This window comes from Cydia pomonella, chromosome 15 (genome assembly GCF_033807575.1).
Source record: "Cydia pomonella isolate Wapato2018A chromosome 15, ilCydPomo1, whole genome shotgun sequence".
Taxonomy (NCBI): Eukaryota; Metazoa; Arthropoda; class Insecta; order Lepidoptera; family Tortricidae; genus Cydia; species Cydia pomonella.
The window spans coordinates 35594-51479 of record NC_084717.1 but is presented as its reverse complement, the minus strand read 5'-3'; the positions used below and the strand labels follow the sequence as shown (position 1 = coordinate 51479).

Here is a 15886-nt window from a genome sequence, read left to right as displayed (position 1 = left end):
ATGTTTTATTTGAACCTTTAGTTGAGTTGTTGCACTTCAAAGTTTTCTTTAAAATATCTAGTCATTATATTATATGTATATTTTAAAGAAAGTTTGATTTGACGTGCAACATTTTTTTACTATATTATAAATTTGATGGCATTTGTTATTTAATACATCGATGTTTGAACGTCTAGAGATGTGGCAGTTGCGTGTGAGATTGTTTGCTCTAAACTCTCTGACAGCGATGTGCGGGTCGAAAAGTAGATTGAGCCAACAACTGTATTGGAAGGGAAGGCAACGTTTATCCCCTCGGCGGCGGCTCGTACCGCCGCCCGACGACGGACTGCCGCCACTGCGCGAAGGAGCGCCGGTAGCCGCCGCCGCCCGGCCCCGCGGCCGCCTGCGTCTGCACCATCTCCATGTAGCTCACACAACAACGTAGCACCATCTTGCACATCAACAAGAACAGGATCAAACACACGACGATCAGCGTCGCGAGGGCGATAACTTGATCATATTTTTGTCGGAGTTCATCGTTTTTAGCCGTTTGTGTGGTACTTGAATCCTTCACTTGCAGGTTTGCGTTTAATTCTCCTCCGTGTCCCGCCCCTTGCGTGTTTGTTGCAGACTGCACTTTGGTGCTCCCCGAGCCCATGGTGACTGTACGAATAGTGTAGAATCAACGTAAAGAAAGGAACACCGCCCAAAATGACGACGGGAATGAAAATGGAGTGAAATCGTTTATTTAATGATCTGCACCATCTGTAACAATAGTTATTTTTATATGACAATTCCATAATTAGATATCATCAAAATAGAGTAGAGCAATTATTGACCCTGACGACATTACATGTTGTTTAATACTAAAGTACTTCCGCGATAAATGTTAAAATATATAGGCACCCACTTAGGGCACTTTAGGCCCGCAAGAAGAAACTATAATACACCTGACAACTAACAAAAGAAAACATAAGTGTGTACTGAAAAAGTTCTCAACAAAATAAATTACTGTAAGTATTTTAGATTTAGTAGGACACGCCCCAAAGTCGGTTATATGGATGAATGATGGTTGCGGTGGTCGCTCTGGTCTGACCAATACCTAGGCTGTGTCACTTTCGTATAGTCCGCTGCAGAGAAAAGATACCCGCCTTGCATACAAATTTCTATGTGGGGGTGGTGAGGGGTACGAGGACACGAGTTACAAGCAACAGCATTGAAGAGAGACGCTGCCACGACATCACCGAAGTCAGTGAAATTACTAAATCTATTGCTCCTGAGCATCCTGAACCCCAAAAAGTAATACGGCTAGGAAAGCTTACCGAAGGAAAAAGCTCGTCCAATAAAAGCATGTTTCACATCTTCAGATACAGCAAAATTGATTTTACGGAACCGAATCAGCAATACACAGCGAAAAACCAAAAATCAAAATCTACCACGATGAAACCCCACTCCAGAAAAAAAACAATGCAATACCTAAAGGATGAACTAAAACGCAAAACTGAAAATGGTGAGACAAACTTAATTATTAAGTACATCAAAGGCGTCCCTAAAATGACGCCTTTGATGTACGTTAATAATTAAGTTTTGAAGCGACTCCAAAAAAACTACCTAGCCAAAAATCCATCGAAAAACAATCTGCCACAGATGATGTAAGTATCACATACCAAATATCAAATAGCTACCACAATCTTACAACAGATAACAAGGCCTTGACATTCCTATACACAAACATACGTAGCATTATAAAAACCCGGTAAACTTGACGAGCTAAGAGCTATTTCAGAATCTACAATAAACAAAATACATGTGTTTATAGTTACTGAAACTTGGATAAAGTCCGAAACCGAAGCCAAGAGGATACAGCTACCAAACTACACACATTATTTATTACAATTATAGAACTAATGGAAGAGGAGGAGGAGTTTCAATATTTGTTCACAATAACCTCAAACACAACTTTATCGAAGGATCATGTAAAGATGATAATCACTACTTATGGATACACTTAAACAAATTTTCTTTAGACATTGGTGCAGTATATAAACCTGAGAGAACAAACAACGAAGACTTTCTAGATACATACTCACAGCAGTTGCTAGCGCGCAAGAGAGTACTGGTATTCGGAGACTTTAATTATGATCTCCTTAATCGAAGTCGACCTACTTTAGCCTACAAACGCATGTTACTAGAAAATGGCTATAATATACTGAATAAAACTGACCCCAATCTACAGTAGATCGAGAGACATCAAGCACGAAAACCATTTTAGATCATGTCTGCTCTAATATTAAAGATATCCCCTGTCACCTCGCAGTTGTAGAAACAATGATTTCTGATCATAAGCAGCTATATTTGGAAGTGCATAAATTTAAGCCACAAAAAATTAAAATGTGTCAGTATCAAGCAATCGACTACAGCAGACTCAATAGTGAACTACAAACAGCCAATATCAGCGGATGTAACAGTAAATATTTGAAACTGGAGCAAATTATCACAGAAGGGATCACAAAGAGTAAGACAACGAAAACCAAAATACTTAACCCACCAAGAAGAGATTGGATCACTAAGGACATCATAGACGCAATAAACCAACAAAATGACCTTGGATACATTCATAGAAGATTAGAACATGATGAAGCAGCAAAAGAAGAATACTTACTTAAAAAAAGGGAAGTCTAACGTAGCATCCAAACCACAAAAAGCAGCTATTACCAAATCTGTTCCAGAAATGTTCAAATAAACCCCTCAAGATGTGGACATTAATCAAAGAACTCAGTAATAATAGTAAAAATACCAGCAGCCCACCACAACAAATTGAAACAGATAACGGTCATATTACAGATCCTACAGATATATGTAACTACTTCAATCATTACTTCACTAATGTAGGGCCTACTCTTGCAAACAATATACCCGCGCAATACCATAACCAATCTCCTAACGTTACATCGTTTAATAGTTCATCGGAGCTATTAGAATTCTCACCTACAACTACGCAAGAGATTGGAATGATAATCGATAACTTGAAATCTATCAAAAACCTAATTTTGGATGAGCTAACGAACTGTATAAATAATTGCCTAAAGACTGGTTCATTTCCAGATTCACTGAAAATTGCCAAAGTAACTCCAATATTTAAATCTGGAAGTAAAACCGACGCAGGTAATTACCGCCCAATTTCAGTGCTCCTAGTTATTTCAAAAATCATAGAGAAAGTAATATATACCCGTTTGGAACAATATCTGCAAACTATAAACTTCTTGTCTCCCAAGCAATATGGCTTCCGTCCTAAATCCAATACCCTCTCTGCTTGTATAGATCTCGTTACAAATATCAAAAACAAAATAGACCAAAAACAATTGGCTCTAGGCGTATTTATCGATTTGCGCAAGGCATTCGATACAATAAGTCACAAACTTTTGCTAAACAAACTAAGTGCCATTGGTATAAAGGACGTAGCTGCTAACTTACTTAAGTCGTACCTAACAAATCGATACCAAATAGTAAAAATTGGCGAAAACCAAAGTGCTCCTGAAAAAATTACCTACGGCGTCCCTCAAGGCTCGATCTTAGGCCCTTTGCTTTTCCTTACGTACATCAACGATATAACTAATTTAAATTTAAGTGGATCAATTTCACTGTATGCCGATGACACAAGCTTATTTTATTTTGGTAACGAAGTAACAACTGTACTGAACCAAGCTCAAGATGACCTAAATACCCTACAAGAATGGTTCCAAACTAATTTATTGACTATAAACGTAACTAAAACGAATTATATAATCTTCAGTGCTAAAAACAAGAAAACAACTCACTCTCAACCTTTGACTATAGACAATCAAGGACTCAGTCGAGTAGAATCCGAAAAATCTCTTGGTCTAATATTAGGCAGTCGTCTAACGTGGAAGCCACATATTGCGAAAACTTTAGTCTAAATTGTCATCTCTTATGGCTATACTCAGAGGTTCAGTGAGATGTTTTCCAAAATCGGTACGGTATATTGTTTACAATTCTTTGATAAAATCCCACATAGAGTATTTGATTGAGGTATGGGGATGTGCAGCGAAAGTAAATATAAAACCATTGCAACGAGCACAAAACAAAATCATAAAACTTCTCTTCAACTATAACTACCTAACACAAACTAAATAAAACCGGCCAAGAGCATGTCGGGCCACGCTCAATGTAGGGTTCCGTAGTTACTCTTCCGTCACAATAAGCTAAACTGGAGCTTAAAGTATAGTAAATTGTTAACCAAGGGATGAAACGGTACCTTTCACGCGAGTTAAACAAATAGGCAAATTTGCATAATCAGTATCTCAATTAAGTCTTTTTACTATGGGAGAAACTTTTTGCGATAACTCAAAAACAGCTAAACTGATCATGTCCGCTATACTTTTCATTTAATGTCTTTCTTAAGCTCTACTTCTACGATTTTTTTCATATTTTTTGGACCTATGGTTCAAAAGTTAGAGGGGGGGGGACACATTTTTTTTCTCTTTCGGAGTGATTATCTCCGAATATATTCACTTTATCAAAACATGTTTGTTGAAGACCCCTATTAGTTTTGAAAGACCTTTCCAACGATACCCCACACTGTAGGGTTGAAGCTAAAAAAAAATTCACCCCCACTTTACGTGTAGGGGAGGTACCCTCAAAAAAATTTAATTTTTATATTAGATTGTACGACTTTGTCGGCTTTATTGATTTATATATCCATGCCGAATTTCAGCTTTCTAGCACTAACGACCACGGAGCAAAGCCTCGGACAGACAGACAGACAGACAGACAGACAGACAGACAGACAGACGGACATGGCGAAACTATAAGGGTTCCTAGTTGACTACGGAACCCTAAAAAGTATATAAAGAAACCCAATTGATGACCCTTTCCCAACTATATATATTTAATACCTGTATCTTAGTGCGAAAAATTATAAATAAAAATATTCACACACAGATATCATTTACAACAAAACTGCAAGTGAGAAGCGATTACTAAGGCGAGCCAATCATATATGTCTTCAAGCACCGCGTACAGTCTACTATGGTAAAAGAAACTTAATGTATGAGGGCGCACAGTTATATAATAGACTACCTAACCAAATAAAAGAAGCTAAATCATTTCCTATATACAAAAAACACCTAAAAAAGTACATTTTAAACAATTACACCGAATTCATATAACTACAATTTATAAATACCTATTACAATAATGACCAAAATAAAGTATGTACTTATATCAATTATGAAATTTAAAAGGGAGTCAATGAATATTAGCTACTTAATATATACATACAAATAATTAACAATACTGCCCCTTCGGCATGCTCTCGAGGTTGATGGCAAAAAGGAAATAATAAACATGTATGTAAATTAGTAATATAGTAATAATCTAATAATTCATATAATATAATAATACGAAAATAAAATAAAATATTTATTATACGTAAAAAAAATGAATACAATTTTAACAAGCAACATTGATTGAATTGCTATCGGCGCGTATGACCTCCAAAGCAATCGAAAGTAAACACGTAATATAGCCCCATCCATGTTTTAGGACTGTTATTGCCAACTGCTGGGCGAGCTCGGCGGACGTGTTGACCGCTCGGACCAACCAGTATAAACGTCGTATCTCTGGCGCGCTCTCTTTATTAAATGTCTCGGTCACGTTACGCTGGTCTACGCGACGACCCGGTCCGCCCGCGCTCGCGCGATGACAATCTCACTGTACTGTACTTGTACTTGGCTTACCAGTTGCCGATTCACACTATGTGCCCACTTTTTAAACCATTAAACCATTAATACGCCATGTGTCGTGGCACAGAAAAGGCACTGACTCAGCATAATGATGATGATGATGAATGATTTTAATTATTTATATAAGAATTCAAGCCTTGGCGACCCTCTACATCTTTAAGGATAATTTAATATATATTTTTATATTTTATCTCTGACACTTAGAGACTTTGTACATCTCTAAAGAATTTTAGTATTTTATGGGTTTTTTTTTTCATAGTTTTTTTTTGTGTAATTTGACATTTAGAGACAGTATACATCTCTAATAAAGTATTTATTATTTCATAGATTCGATATTTGTAATTGTTTTTTTTTATTTTAATTTATTGTTTGTAAAAATGGACATGTAAAAGTGCCCCTGTGGCCTATTTGCTGAATAAATGTTTGATTGATTGATTGATTGATGCAGCAAGCCACATCGCTGGTATTCTGCCAGTACTATTGTACTACTGATGGTATGAAGTTTTCACATGTTGATGTTTTCACATGTGACATCTCAGGTATATATTTTTAATACAAACCGTACGTATATATATACTTATACTTAATTAGGCAACTCTTTAAAATATTACACTTGAAATTTCAAAATTCTTGGAAAGTGACACACACTACCGGCCAACTTTAGGGGCATGGCACACTGCGTCCGATTCGCACGTCGCTCCGAAGTTGGAGCGAGACAATCGGACGCAGTGTGGGGTACACGAACTCAATGTCAGTTAGACTCGGACAAGTGCTACGTCAAGTATGACACTTATAAGGATATGTACCTAGTCTTACTACCCAGTTTGTGCAGAGTCAATGTGGTCAGAGGCTATTGAGTCTAATGCAATATCAAATAAATAATTTTTTAAATGCTCTAAAAAGAAGAAAATAAAATTTTCCTTTAAAATTTTAATAAATAAATAAAATAAAAAATAAAATAAAAAATATGTTTATTGCACAAGAAAGGACACAGAAAAAGTATACAGCGGTTGTTTTTAAGAGTTGGTGCATAACTAGATTGACAACAGAGTGTCCAGGAGTCCCCGCACTAAAGGCTAGGCCTGTATCGCGGGAGACCAGAAGTACATATAAATGTCATGCAAGTCAACGAAAAACGAAAATTTATTTTTATATAATAAATATGACATTCAGGTTTATACCTAAGTTGATACATGCAGTTTTCAGTTTTTAACTATTTATCTAATGCTTCATTCTTTATAACTTCGGTTCTATACTAATCTTTTAGTCAAGTTCATTTTATATAATTAATAAAGTTAATGTTAAACAATTCTTAGGAGTAATGTCTCAGTTTCGCTATAATCAAGTGACAACAACCAGTTGAAGAGTAACCTTTTGGCTACATGCAATGATCAACTTATAACCTCATTATACACAATTTATATGTTCATAAAAGCTTGTCAAAATGATGGGACAATCTTACACAAATCGACGTAGCCCCTGCTATTAGCCCCACACTCCAGAGGACGCTAAATAAGGTCTGTGTTGTGCTACGTACTACACTACGATATATATAATAAATAGATATAGACAAATACTTAAATACTTAAGTTAAATTGCTTCAAGAAGTTAAATCTACATCTGCACAAGATACAACCACAGCATTTTATTCCAATTTTAAGTCTAAGTCGTCTAGTCAATCTGTACAAAATAAAAAGTCCAAGGGACCTCGTTGTTACAACTGCAATGGCTATGGACATTTAGGGAAGCAATGCTGGCACAAAAAGAATAATAAAACTGCAAATGATAAATCCAAATTTAATAATGGTTTTGTAGCTGCTTTTTCAGCGACATTGTTGCAGGATCACAACAATTGGTATGTTGATTCTGGTGCCGCCAAAAATATGACAATGCACCGTGATTGGCTGCACAATATAAGGCCATCACCTGTAAAATCAATAAGGATTGCCGACAATACATTTCTCCAAGCTGAATGCTGTGGTGATGTGACCATACGAGTCCCCGCTAAGGATGGATACAACAAAATACAGGTGAGAGAAGTTATTTATGTCCCAGAGCTAGCTACCAATTTATTGTCAGTGAGCAAAATATTAAAAGCTAATTGCAAGATTGAGTTTAGTAAAGGGGGTTGTACAATATTTAACCAAATGGGACGAGAAATAGCAAGGGCTGATGAAATAGATGACACATATAGGCTGAAAATTTATAATGACACAGTAAATGCAATGTCAGCTGTAACTGAAGATGATACCTACCTGTGGCACCAAAGAATGGCACACTTGAATTTTACTGATGTAAATAAAATACCGGCATGTACTTCAGGTGTTAAATTGTCACCGAATCAAGAGAATAGCATATGTATTACTTGTATAGAAGGCAAGCAGACGAGGCAACCATTCCCGCACAATGGTTCCAGAGCTACAGGTTTATTGGAGCTTGTGCATTCTGATGTATGTGGACCCATGCAGGCGGCATCTTTTAGTGGTTGCAGGTACATAGTTACTTTCATTGACGATTTTTCAAGAAAAGTATTTGTATATTTTATGAAAAGTAAATCAGAGGTACATGATAAATTTATAGAGTTTAAAAACAGAGTAGAGAATGAATTAAATAAGAAAATAAAAACTTTTAGAAGTGATAATGGCAAGGAATATATTAACAAAAATTTTCAAAATACAATGAAAAAATATGGCATTTTGCATCAGACTAGTAACCCTTATACACCGGAGCAGAATGGTCTCAGCGAGAGAATGAATAGAACCTTGATAGAGCGCGCTAAATGTATGATTCTCAATGCTAATTTGCAGAACTGCTACTGGGCAGAGGCAGTAGCAACTGCGGCACACATCATAAATCGTTCGCCTACTCGAGCTCTCAATGACGTGACTCCGGAAGAAGTTTGGACCGGTGAGCAGCCTGACCTCAGCTATATGAAGATCTTCGGGTGCAAGGCCATGGTTCACATTCTAAAAGAACGAAGGCAAAAATTAGATGCAAAGTCACGTGAGTTGATATTCGTAGGTTACAGTGAATGTACAAAGGGCTACAGATTTATAGACCCAGAAAGCAAACAGGCCATAATGAGCAGAGATGTTGTATTCTTAGAAGCCACCGTGAAACAAAAGAAGGTCCCTCCAGCACCTGAAAAAGAAGAAAACATATTAAATAAAAACAAAGGTGAAGATACCAACACAGAAATAAACAAAGATGAATTTAAAAACTTACCATCTGACAAATGTGTATAGAAGAAAGTAGTATACTTACCAATACTGGAAGATAACAGAGCTTTTCAGGACACCGATTACATTGATGAATCCGATGAACAGAGCAGTTCAAGTTCTCCGAATGTTACTGTCACTGATAATTGTATTACTTCTGAATCTGAAATATATGAAGATGGACTAGATGAAACATACATACCTAATGAAAGTGTAAATGTTACTCCACCGCGTCAAATGAACCTAAGACCACGACGACGGGAAGGGCCTGCTGAACGCGATCCTACAACATATCTTTGTATAAATGGTGAGTCAGCCATGAGTATACTAGACAGTGATCCACAAGATCTTAATGAAGCGCTTCATAGCGATAAGGCTGAGAAGTGGATAGAAGCCATGAATGAGGAACATGAATCATTACTAAAGAACAATACATGGACGTTAGTTGACTTACCTGAGAATAAGAAAGTAATACCATGCAAGTGGGTTTTCAAAACAAAGACAGATGAAAGAGGAAATGTCACGCGTTACAAGGCAAGATTAGTCATAAAAGGCTACAAGCAAGCAAGAGGTATAGACTACAATGAAATATATGCTCCTGTTGTTCGGAACACTTCAATTAGATATTTGATTGGTTTGGCAGCAAAATACAAATTACAAATCCATCAAACAGATGCAACAACAGCGTTTCTACAAGGAGACATAGATAAGGAAATTTATATGTCACAACCGCCATACTTTGAAAATGGACAAAAAGTATGTAAATTAAACAAGTCCATTTATGGCCTTAAACAAGCAAGCAGGCAGTGGAATCTTAAATTAAATGCTGCTCTACTTGAGATAGGTATGAAAAGATCAAAATTGGATCCCTGCATATACTTTAGAATATTGAATGAAAGTGACATCTTATTTATTACTGTATACGTAGATGACCTACTGTATTTTTTTAACAACTACAACACAGCCCTGGAAGTTAAAAATAAACTTAAAGAAAAGTTCTTTATGAAAGATTTGGGCGAAGCCAAACATTGTATAGGTTACAGGATTACACTGGAAGACAACGGTGACATTTCCATTGACCAGTCGGCTTACATACAAAAAATATTAAGTCGCTTTGGAATGATGAACTGCAAGCCGGTGTCTACACCATGTGAAACAAATGTTACATTAAAAAAGGCTAAAAATGAAAAGGAGATTATTAGAGATAAGCCATACCAGGAAGCAGTGGGCTGCTTGTTGTACCTTTCACAAGGCACACGGCCTGACATAGCATATATAGTAAATACACTAAGCAGATTTAATAACCAACCTACAGAAGAGCATTGGATGGCTATTAAGAGAGTGCTAAGATATCTAAAGGGCACTATATTCACAAAGCTTACATACAAAAGTGATCAACACACTAATATTGTTGGATATAGCGATGCTGATTGGGCCAGTGACTCTGAAGATAGACGGTCATGCACTGGATATATTTTTATTTTTCAAGGAGCCGCTTTGAGTTGGAACTCACGGAAACAGCAGACCATTGCCCTATCGACATTAGAATCGGAATACATGTCATTAGCATCCGCTACACAAGAATGTATTTGGCTACAACAATTACAAGAAGATTTTTGGCCTAATCTTTCAGATATTCCTACGGTTTTATACTGTGATAACCAAAGTGCCATTAGTCTTTCAGGTAACGACATGTATCACCCGAGGAGCAAACATATTGATGTCCGCTACCATTTCCTAAGAGAGCGGATATCCACCAGACAAATATCTGTGCAGTACTTACCAACGCAGGAGATGATTGCTGATCTCCTAACTAAAGGACTACATGGACCTACACACAAAAAGTTTACTGCGTTAATGGGTTTGTGTTCAGGAGAGGATGATGGAAGTAAACACAAACCATTTAAGCGCCTGCATGAAATCTAGGAGCAAAGTGCACATGCTCAACGATTGTCTTACGCATAGTCGCATACTCCCTCTTCTAATCTCGTACTCTGTGTGATTGCACCTAAGTGTCAATTGTTTTTCTATAATTACTTGTATAATTAAAGTCTCATAGTAAAAGCCATTTCTTTCATTTCTATGAAATACATAGAAAACATCCGTAACTCAGGAACAAATATTTGTAATGAAAACAAAAAATGGCCTTACCGGGATTTGAACCCGGGACCTCCTTCTTCGTAAACAGGATCACCACCGCCTAGGCTATAGGGGACCGTTAATTTAAAAAAAAACCTACCTTCTTTCTATTATTTACACTTCACTCGCCCACCGACCGCCACTGCCGATTGCCGACGCCGACTAATTAACTATTTATAACTGATATCTCACATACTCTTAGTTTATATAGATACGTATTAAGGATAATCATCTTACGACCTTATATGGTAATGTGTTACAATAATCAGGACGATGATGTGCTCTATATACCTCCACAGTAACAAACATAATTATTATTTAATAAAAATAACCATATTGTTTAGCCCCTAAATACAAATGGTCTACTAGCCGGAAGATCAGCTCAGCGCTGACTTTTGATTAGCATTTAAATATGCTGAGGCGGGACCATTTCGTAGTAAACTATTTATTTATTCCATGTTTAAAAATTTCTTTCTTTTGTTATTATGCTATACTTTTGTATGTTATAGTTTATCACGAATAAATGCGATGATTTCTGATTTCTAAATATTTATTAAACATAAAAATTCAAAAGGTAAAATCGGATATTAAAGTAATAGCTACTCAGCCCCTATAAGTACGGTCACGTCTGAAAATATCGATACGAAAAAAGTGCCAAAAATATGTACACACGACTTTATTCTATTCTATTAACGTTTTCTAATATTATATTGCACCCGGGTATGTCCGTAAACTACGTCCAAAAGAGAGGTATGGGCACTTGCCTGTCATCTCGCTCTGTGTGGTAGTGGTAGGGGCACAGCACAGCGGATGTCACTCCAGATCCGGAGCAGAGCCCAACTGGGGAAGTACCTTATAGAAAACCGCAGCCAAATACATAACACTACACCCTACTCATAATGTTGTGCTCCTGCCGGTGACTAACGTTGCCAGAGCTCAACGGTGCGGAGTGTTAGGGTCGGCAACGCGCATGTAACTCCTCTGGAGTTGCAGGCGTCCATATATATATATATATATATATTTCTAATCTACTCACAAAGTCCTTTCATTTGGTATGGTAGATGGTATGTTTAAAAGAAAAAAGTAAAAATCTTTGTACTGCCGGCTTTATGACGCCACAGCAACTACATGAATTACCCCACCATTTTCGCGCTTGGCGTCTCATATATTTGTGTTCAGGACATTATACTGAATGCATTAATAACATATTTACCCATATCCGAGATGACATGAACGAAACCTAAAACCTGCTCCTACTATATTAGGTAAGGAAAAAAAACACTCTTTCCTTGAACGTAAAATAGTAAAAAAGCGGCCAAGTGCGAGTCGGACTCGCCCATGAAGGGTTCCGTACCATTTATGACGTATTAAAAAAACTACTTACTAGATCTCGTTCAAACCAATTTTCGGTGGAAGTTTGCATGGTAATGTATGTCATGGGTCTCTATTGGTTCCCATAAATTTTTAGTTCCGATTTTCTCAGTCCATAACGTTTTCTACCATAATTTTTATTAGTCATATTGTTAATAGTCATAAAATTAAACGACATAAATTGTAGATCCGATTTTTGCAGGTCATCATTATTGTTAGTCATAATATTTGTCGGTCATAATATTCAAAGCTCAGATTCTATATCATTACATAATGTAGAAGGTAATAAACTTGTTTATAATAATTGTCGTAAGGTCTATTTTCGCAAGGTATAATTATTTTCGCTCTGAGGGACACAAGGTAACTAATGAACCTACCTGGGGAAACATGATTTATTGTTTGGCTTACTGACTTTACCTCCGTTTCCTATATTTCGTGTAACTTATTAATCCATTTCGTGCCGCCAACGAGTCGACGGAGCCCCGCTTCGCGGGACTCCTATTTTCGCTCTGAGGGACACAAGGTAACTAACGAACCTACCTGGGGAAACATGATTTTTTGTTTGGCTTACTGACTTTACCTCCGTTTCCTATATTTCATGTAACTTATTAATACATTTCGTGCCGCCAACGAGTCGACGGAGCCCCGCTTCGCGGGACTCCTATTTTCGCTCTGAGGGACACAAGGTAACTAACGAACCTACCTGGGGAAACATGATTTTTTGTTTGATGATTTTTTGTTTAGTAATTAAAACTATATGAATAATAACCATTAGTCCGTTAAAATGTATGCCTTAAAATATTTCTGAATAATAATGCATAGGCCTTAGAATGTTATACTAATCAATTTTATAACTTTTGCGATTATAGTATTTAATATTATAGAATGATAATGTTCGAACTATTAAACGTTATGCTTAGCAAAAATTATGACTATTGATCTTTATGTTCTTTAATTATATGGATATCAATTTCTGACTATCGAAATTCGGAACAATAAGAATATGGGAAAGAAAGGGATCCCGTATATCATATTTATTTTTTAGATTTTTCATTATGTTATTTTAGAACCACCAGTTGACCAGTTTTGAACCTTGTTCCAATTAGATAAGGCCCAGGGACTGGTCAGGTAAGTGTATTGCTGTTAGTACCTTACACAGTAGATTAAGGAAGAATGTTGAGTGCTACCGTTCGCCAACAAACTGTCAAGCAGTTAGGCGAAAAAATATGTTAAAATAATTATGCAGTGTATTTCTTACTGTGTATTTAAAAAAAAAAAGAAGTTACGGGGGGGGGCACACACACATTTTACCACTTTGGAAGTGTCTCTCGCGCAAACTATTCAGTTAAGAAAAAAATGTTATTAGAAACCTCAATATCATTTTTATGGGTTTGATGAAAAAAGATTTTTTTGAGTTTCAGTTCTAAGTATGGGGAACCCCCAAAATTTATTGTTTTTTTTTCTATTTTTGTGTAAAAATCTAAATGCGGTTCATAGAATACATCTACTTACCAAGTTTGAACCGTATAGCTCTTATAGTTTCGGAAATAAGTGGCTGTGACATATTATTATTATTGTAGTTTGTGGGCCTTTGAATGCCACGTCGACCAGGCATTGGTCTATTGTGACAGCCCTTTAAAGTTCATTACTGATGCCCGTTGAATCCAGGAAATTCCAGATTCTTTGGGCCGTAATGTTCTGTACCTCATAGGGTTGCAATGCGTGCCGCCCTAGGTGGGTACTTCTTTTTGACATTAGTGGTCCACAGGAGCAGAGAATGTGCATTGCAGTCTCCTCTGACTCATGGCAGAACCTGCATGTCGCGTCTTGTTTCTTGTGACATAGTCGGACAGACAGACGGACATGACGAATCTATAAGGGTTCCGTTTTTTGCCATTTGGCTACGGAACCCTAAAAAGCTTCGCCATAGTCAGGTAATGAAGTTTGACACATTATGACGTAGGTATGTATTTACGAATATTATCTTTGTTATGCATATATAGTCTGTCAAGCCATATAAAATTATCGTCCCATAGAAAATTTGAAATTCGGGCCTTTTTCTACTCTAAAAAGTTATTTGACAGACTATACTCGTAGATTAAGTATAGAGACAAGGGCAACTACGACTACCTACTCTAGCAACAACCGGAGAAAAAGGGTTAGAGGCCCTTCTACCATGACTAACATTTCTCTTTGTTCCTTTAGGTTGCACTTATTTATAAAAACCGCCCAAGAGCATGTCGAGCCATGTACCCATCAGCCGTAAAAGTGCACGGTGACTTTATCAATTAATTCATTCATAATTTCTCCATGCAATTTCGCAGCTCATTGTACATAACGAGCAAAAGGGAACTTCACAGCGCTTCGTACATCTTGTACTAAGAATAACTTTGTGCGATAACTCAAAAAATGTCCTTGATATTGATGTTAGTTAAGCAGTATTTTAAGAAAAACTGCAAAAGTTTCGGAAGTTCGGAGTTCTTGGTGATATTTTTTACAAAAATAAAGTTTGATTTTATCGAGTTATAATGTTTTCGGTGTTTTAATGTATATGGGTGCGAACAGAAGTTATCTAACTACGAGTATATAAGGTAAAGTGGGGTAAGATGAATATAGTTCATTTTGCTCGGGGCAAGACAAACAGTTTGAGGATTCCATACAAGTGTTTGTCTTGGCCCGGTGATACCTAGTCTTACCCCACCTTGCCATAAGGAAGGGCAAATTCATAATTATATGTATATTATAAATGTTTTTATTCTTTAAAAAATCCTTATGTTCAATAAAGAGCAAAAAAAGTTAAGACATGTGAAAAATAAGTAGCTTTTTTTGTTACAAGTTTATGTTCAAAGAGTTGTAATTAATGAAGTTTAAATTTACGTTTTAGCCTAGTATTTTAGAGACAATTTCATATATCTTTAGAATAGTAAGGCCCAAAGCGAATTATTTCCACTAATGAAAAATATTCTTCCGTCGTGAAAATACGAAATATTGTTTTTTTGTTTAAGTTTAAAGTTACAAACAATTAGAATCTGTTGTCACTCCCAAAAAATATTTTTGCGGGCCTTTATACCCTGCTAGTGTCCAATAACGCTCAAAATATTTTAAATTATTATTTGATATTGTTATTATTATTTTGTGTGTTTATGTATGGGCATGTAGCCTGAAAAAAATAATATGAATTGAGTTGAATTGATAATAGTTCTTTTATAAAACTTGTATTTTTCAAGATTGCTGTCATATTTTTATAACTATTTTGGTATATTAAGAATCTTAATAAAGTGAAGATATATTTAGTGAGTTTTACATAATATCCTGATTATTACTAAAAATATTTCAGTTAAAATTAAGGCGGGCCTTATATGCCGCACCTACCTTAGGTATACCTTACCTTATGAGAGTCCGAGAAATATCTCT

The 15886-nt window shown here is 36.3% G+C and overlaps 1 protein-coding gene across 1 annotated transcript; it reads right to left on the bottom strand.

Annotated features, from left to right (window-relative positions):
• Nucleotides 1-91: 91 nt before the first annotated feature.
• Nucleotides 92-11256, bottom strand: LOC133525483 (uncharacterized). The gene is made up of 2 exons (XM_061861740.1): nucleotides 11202-11256; nucleotides 92-744 (listed from the first exon to the last, which is right to left on the bottom strand). Exon 2 carries the CDS (start codon nucleotides 635-637, stop codon nucleotides 284-286), a length of 354 nt encoding a protein of 117 aa, XP_061717724.1. The 5' UTR covers nucleotides 638-744; nucleotides 11202-11256; the 3' UTR covers nucleotides 92-283.
• Nucleotides 11257-15886: the final 4630 nt, after the last annotated feature.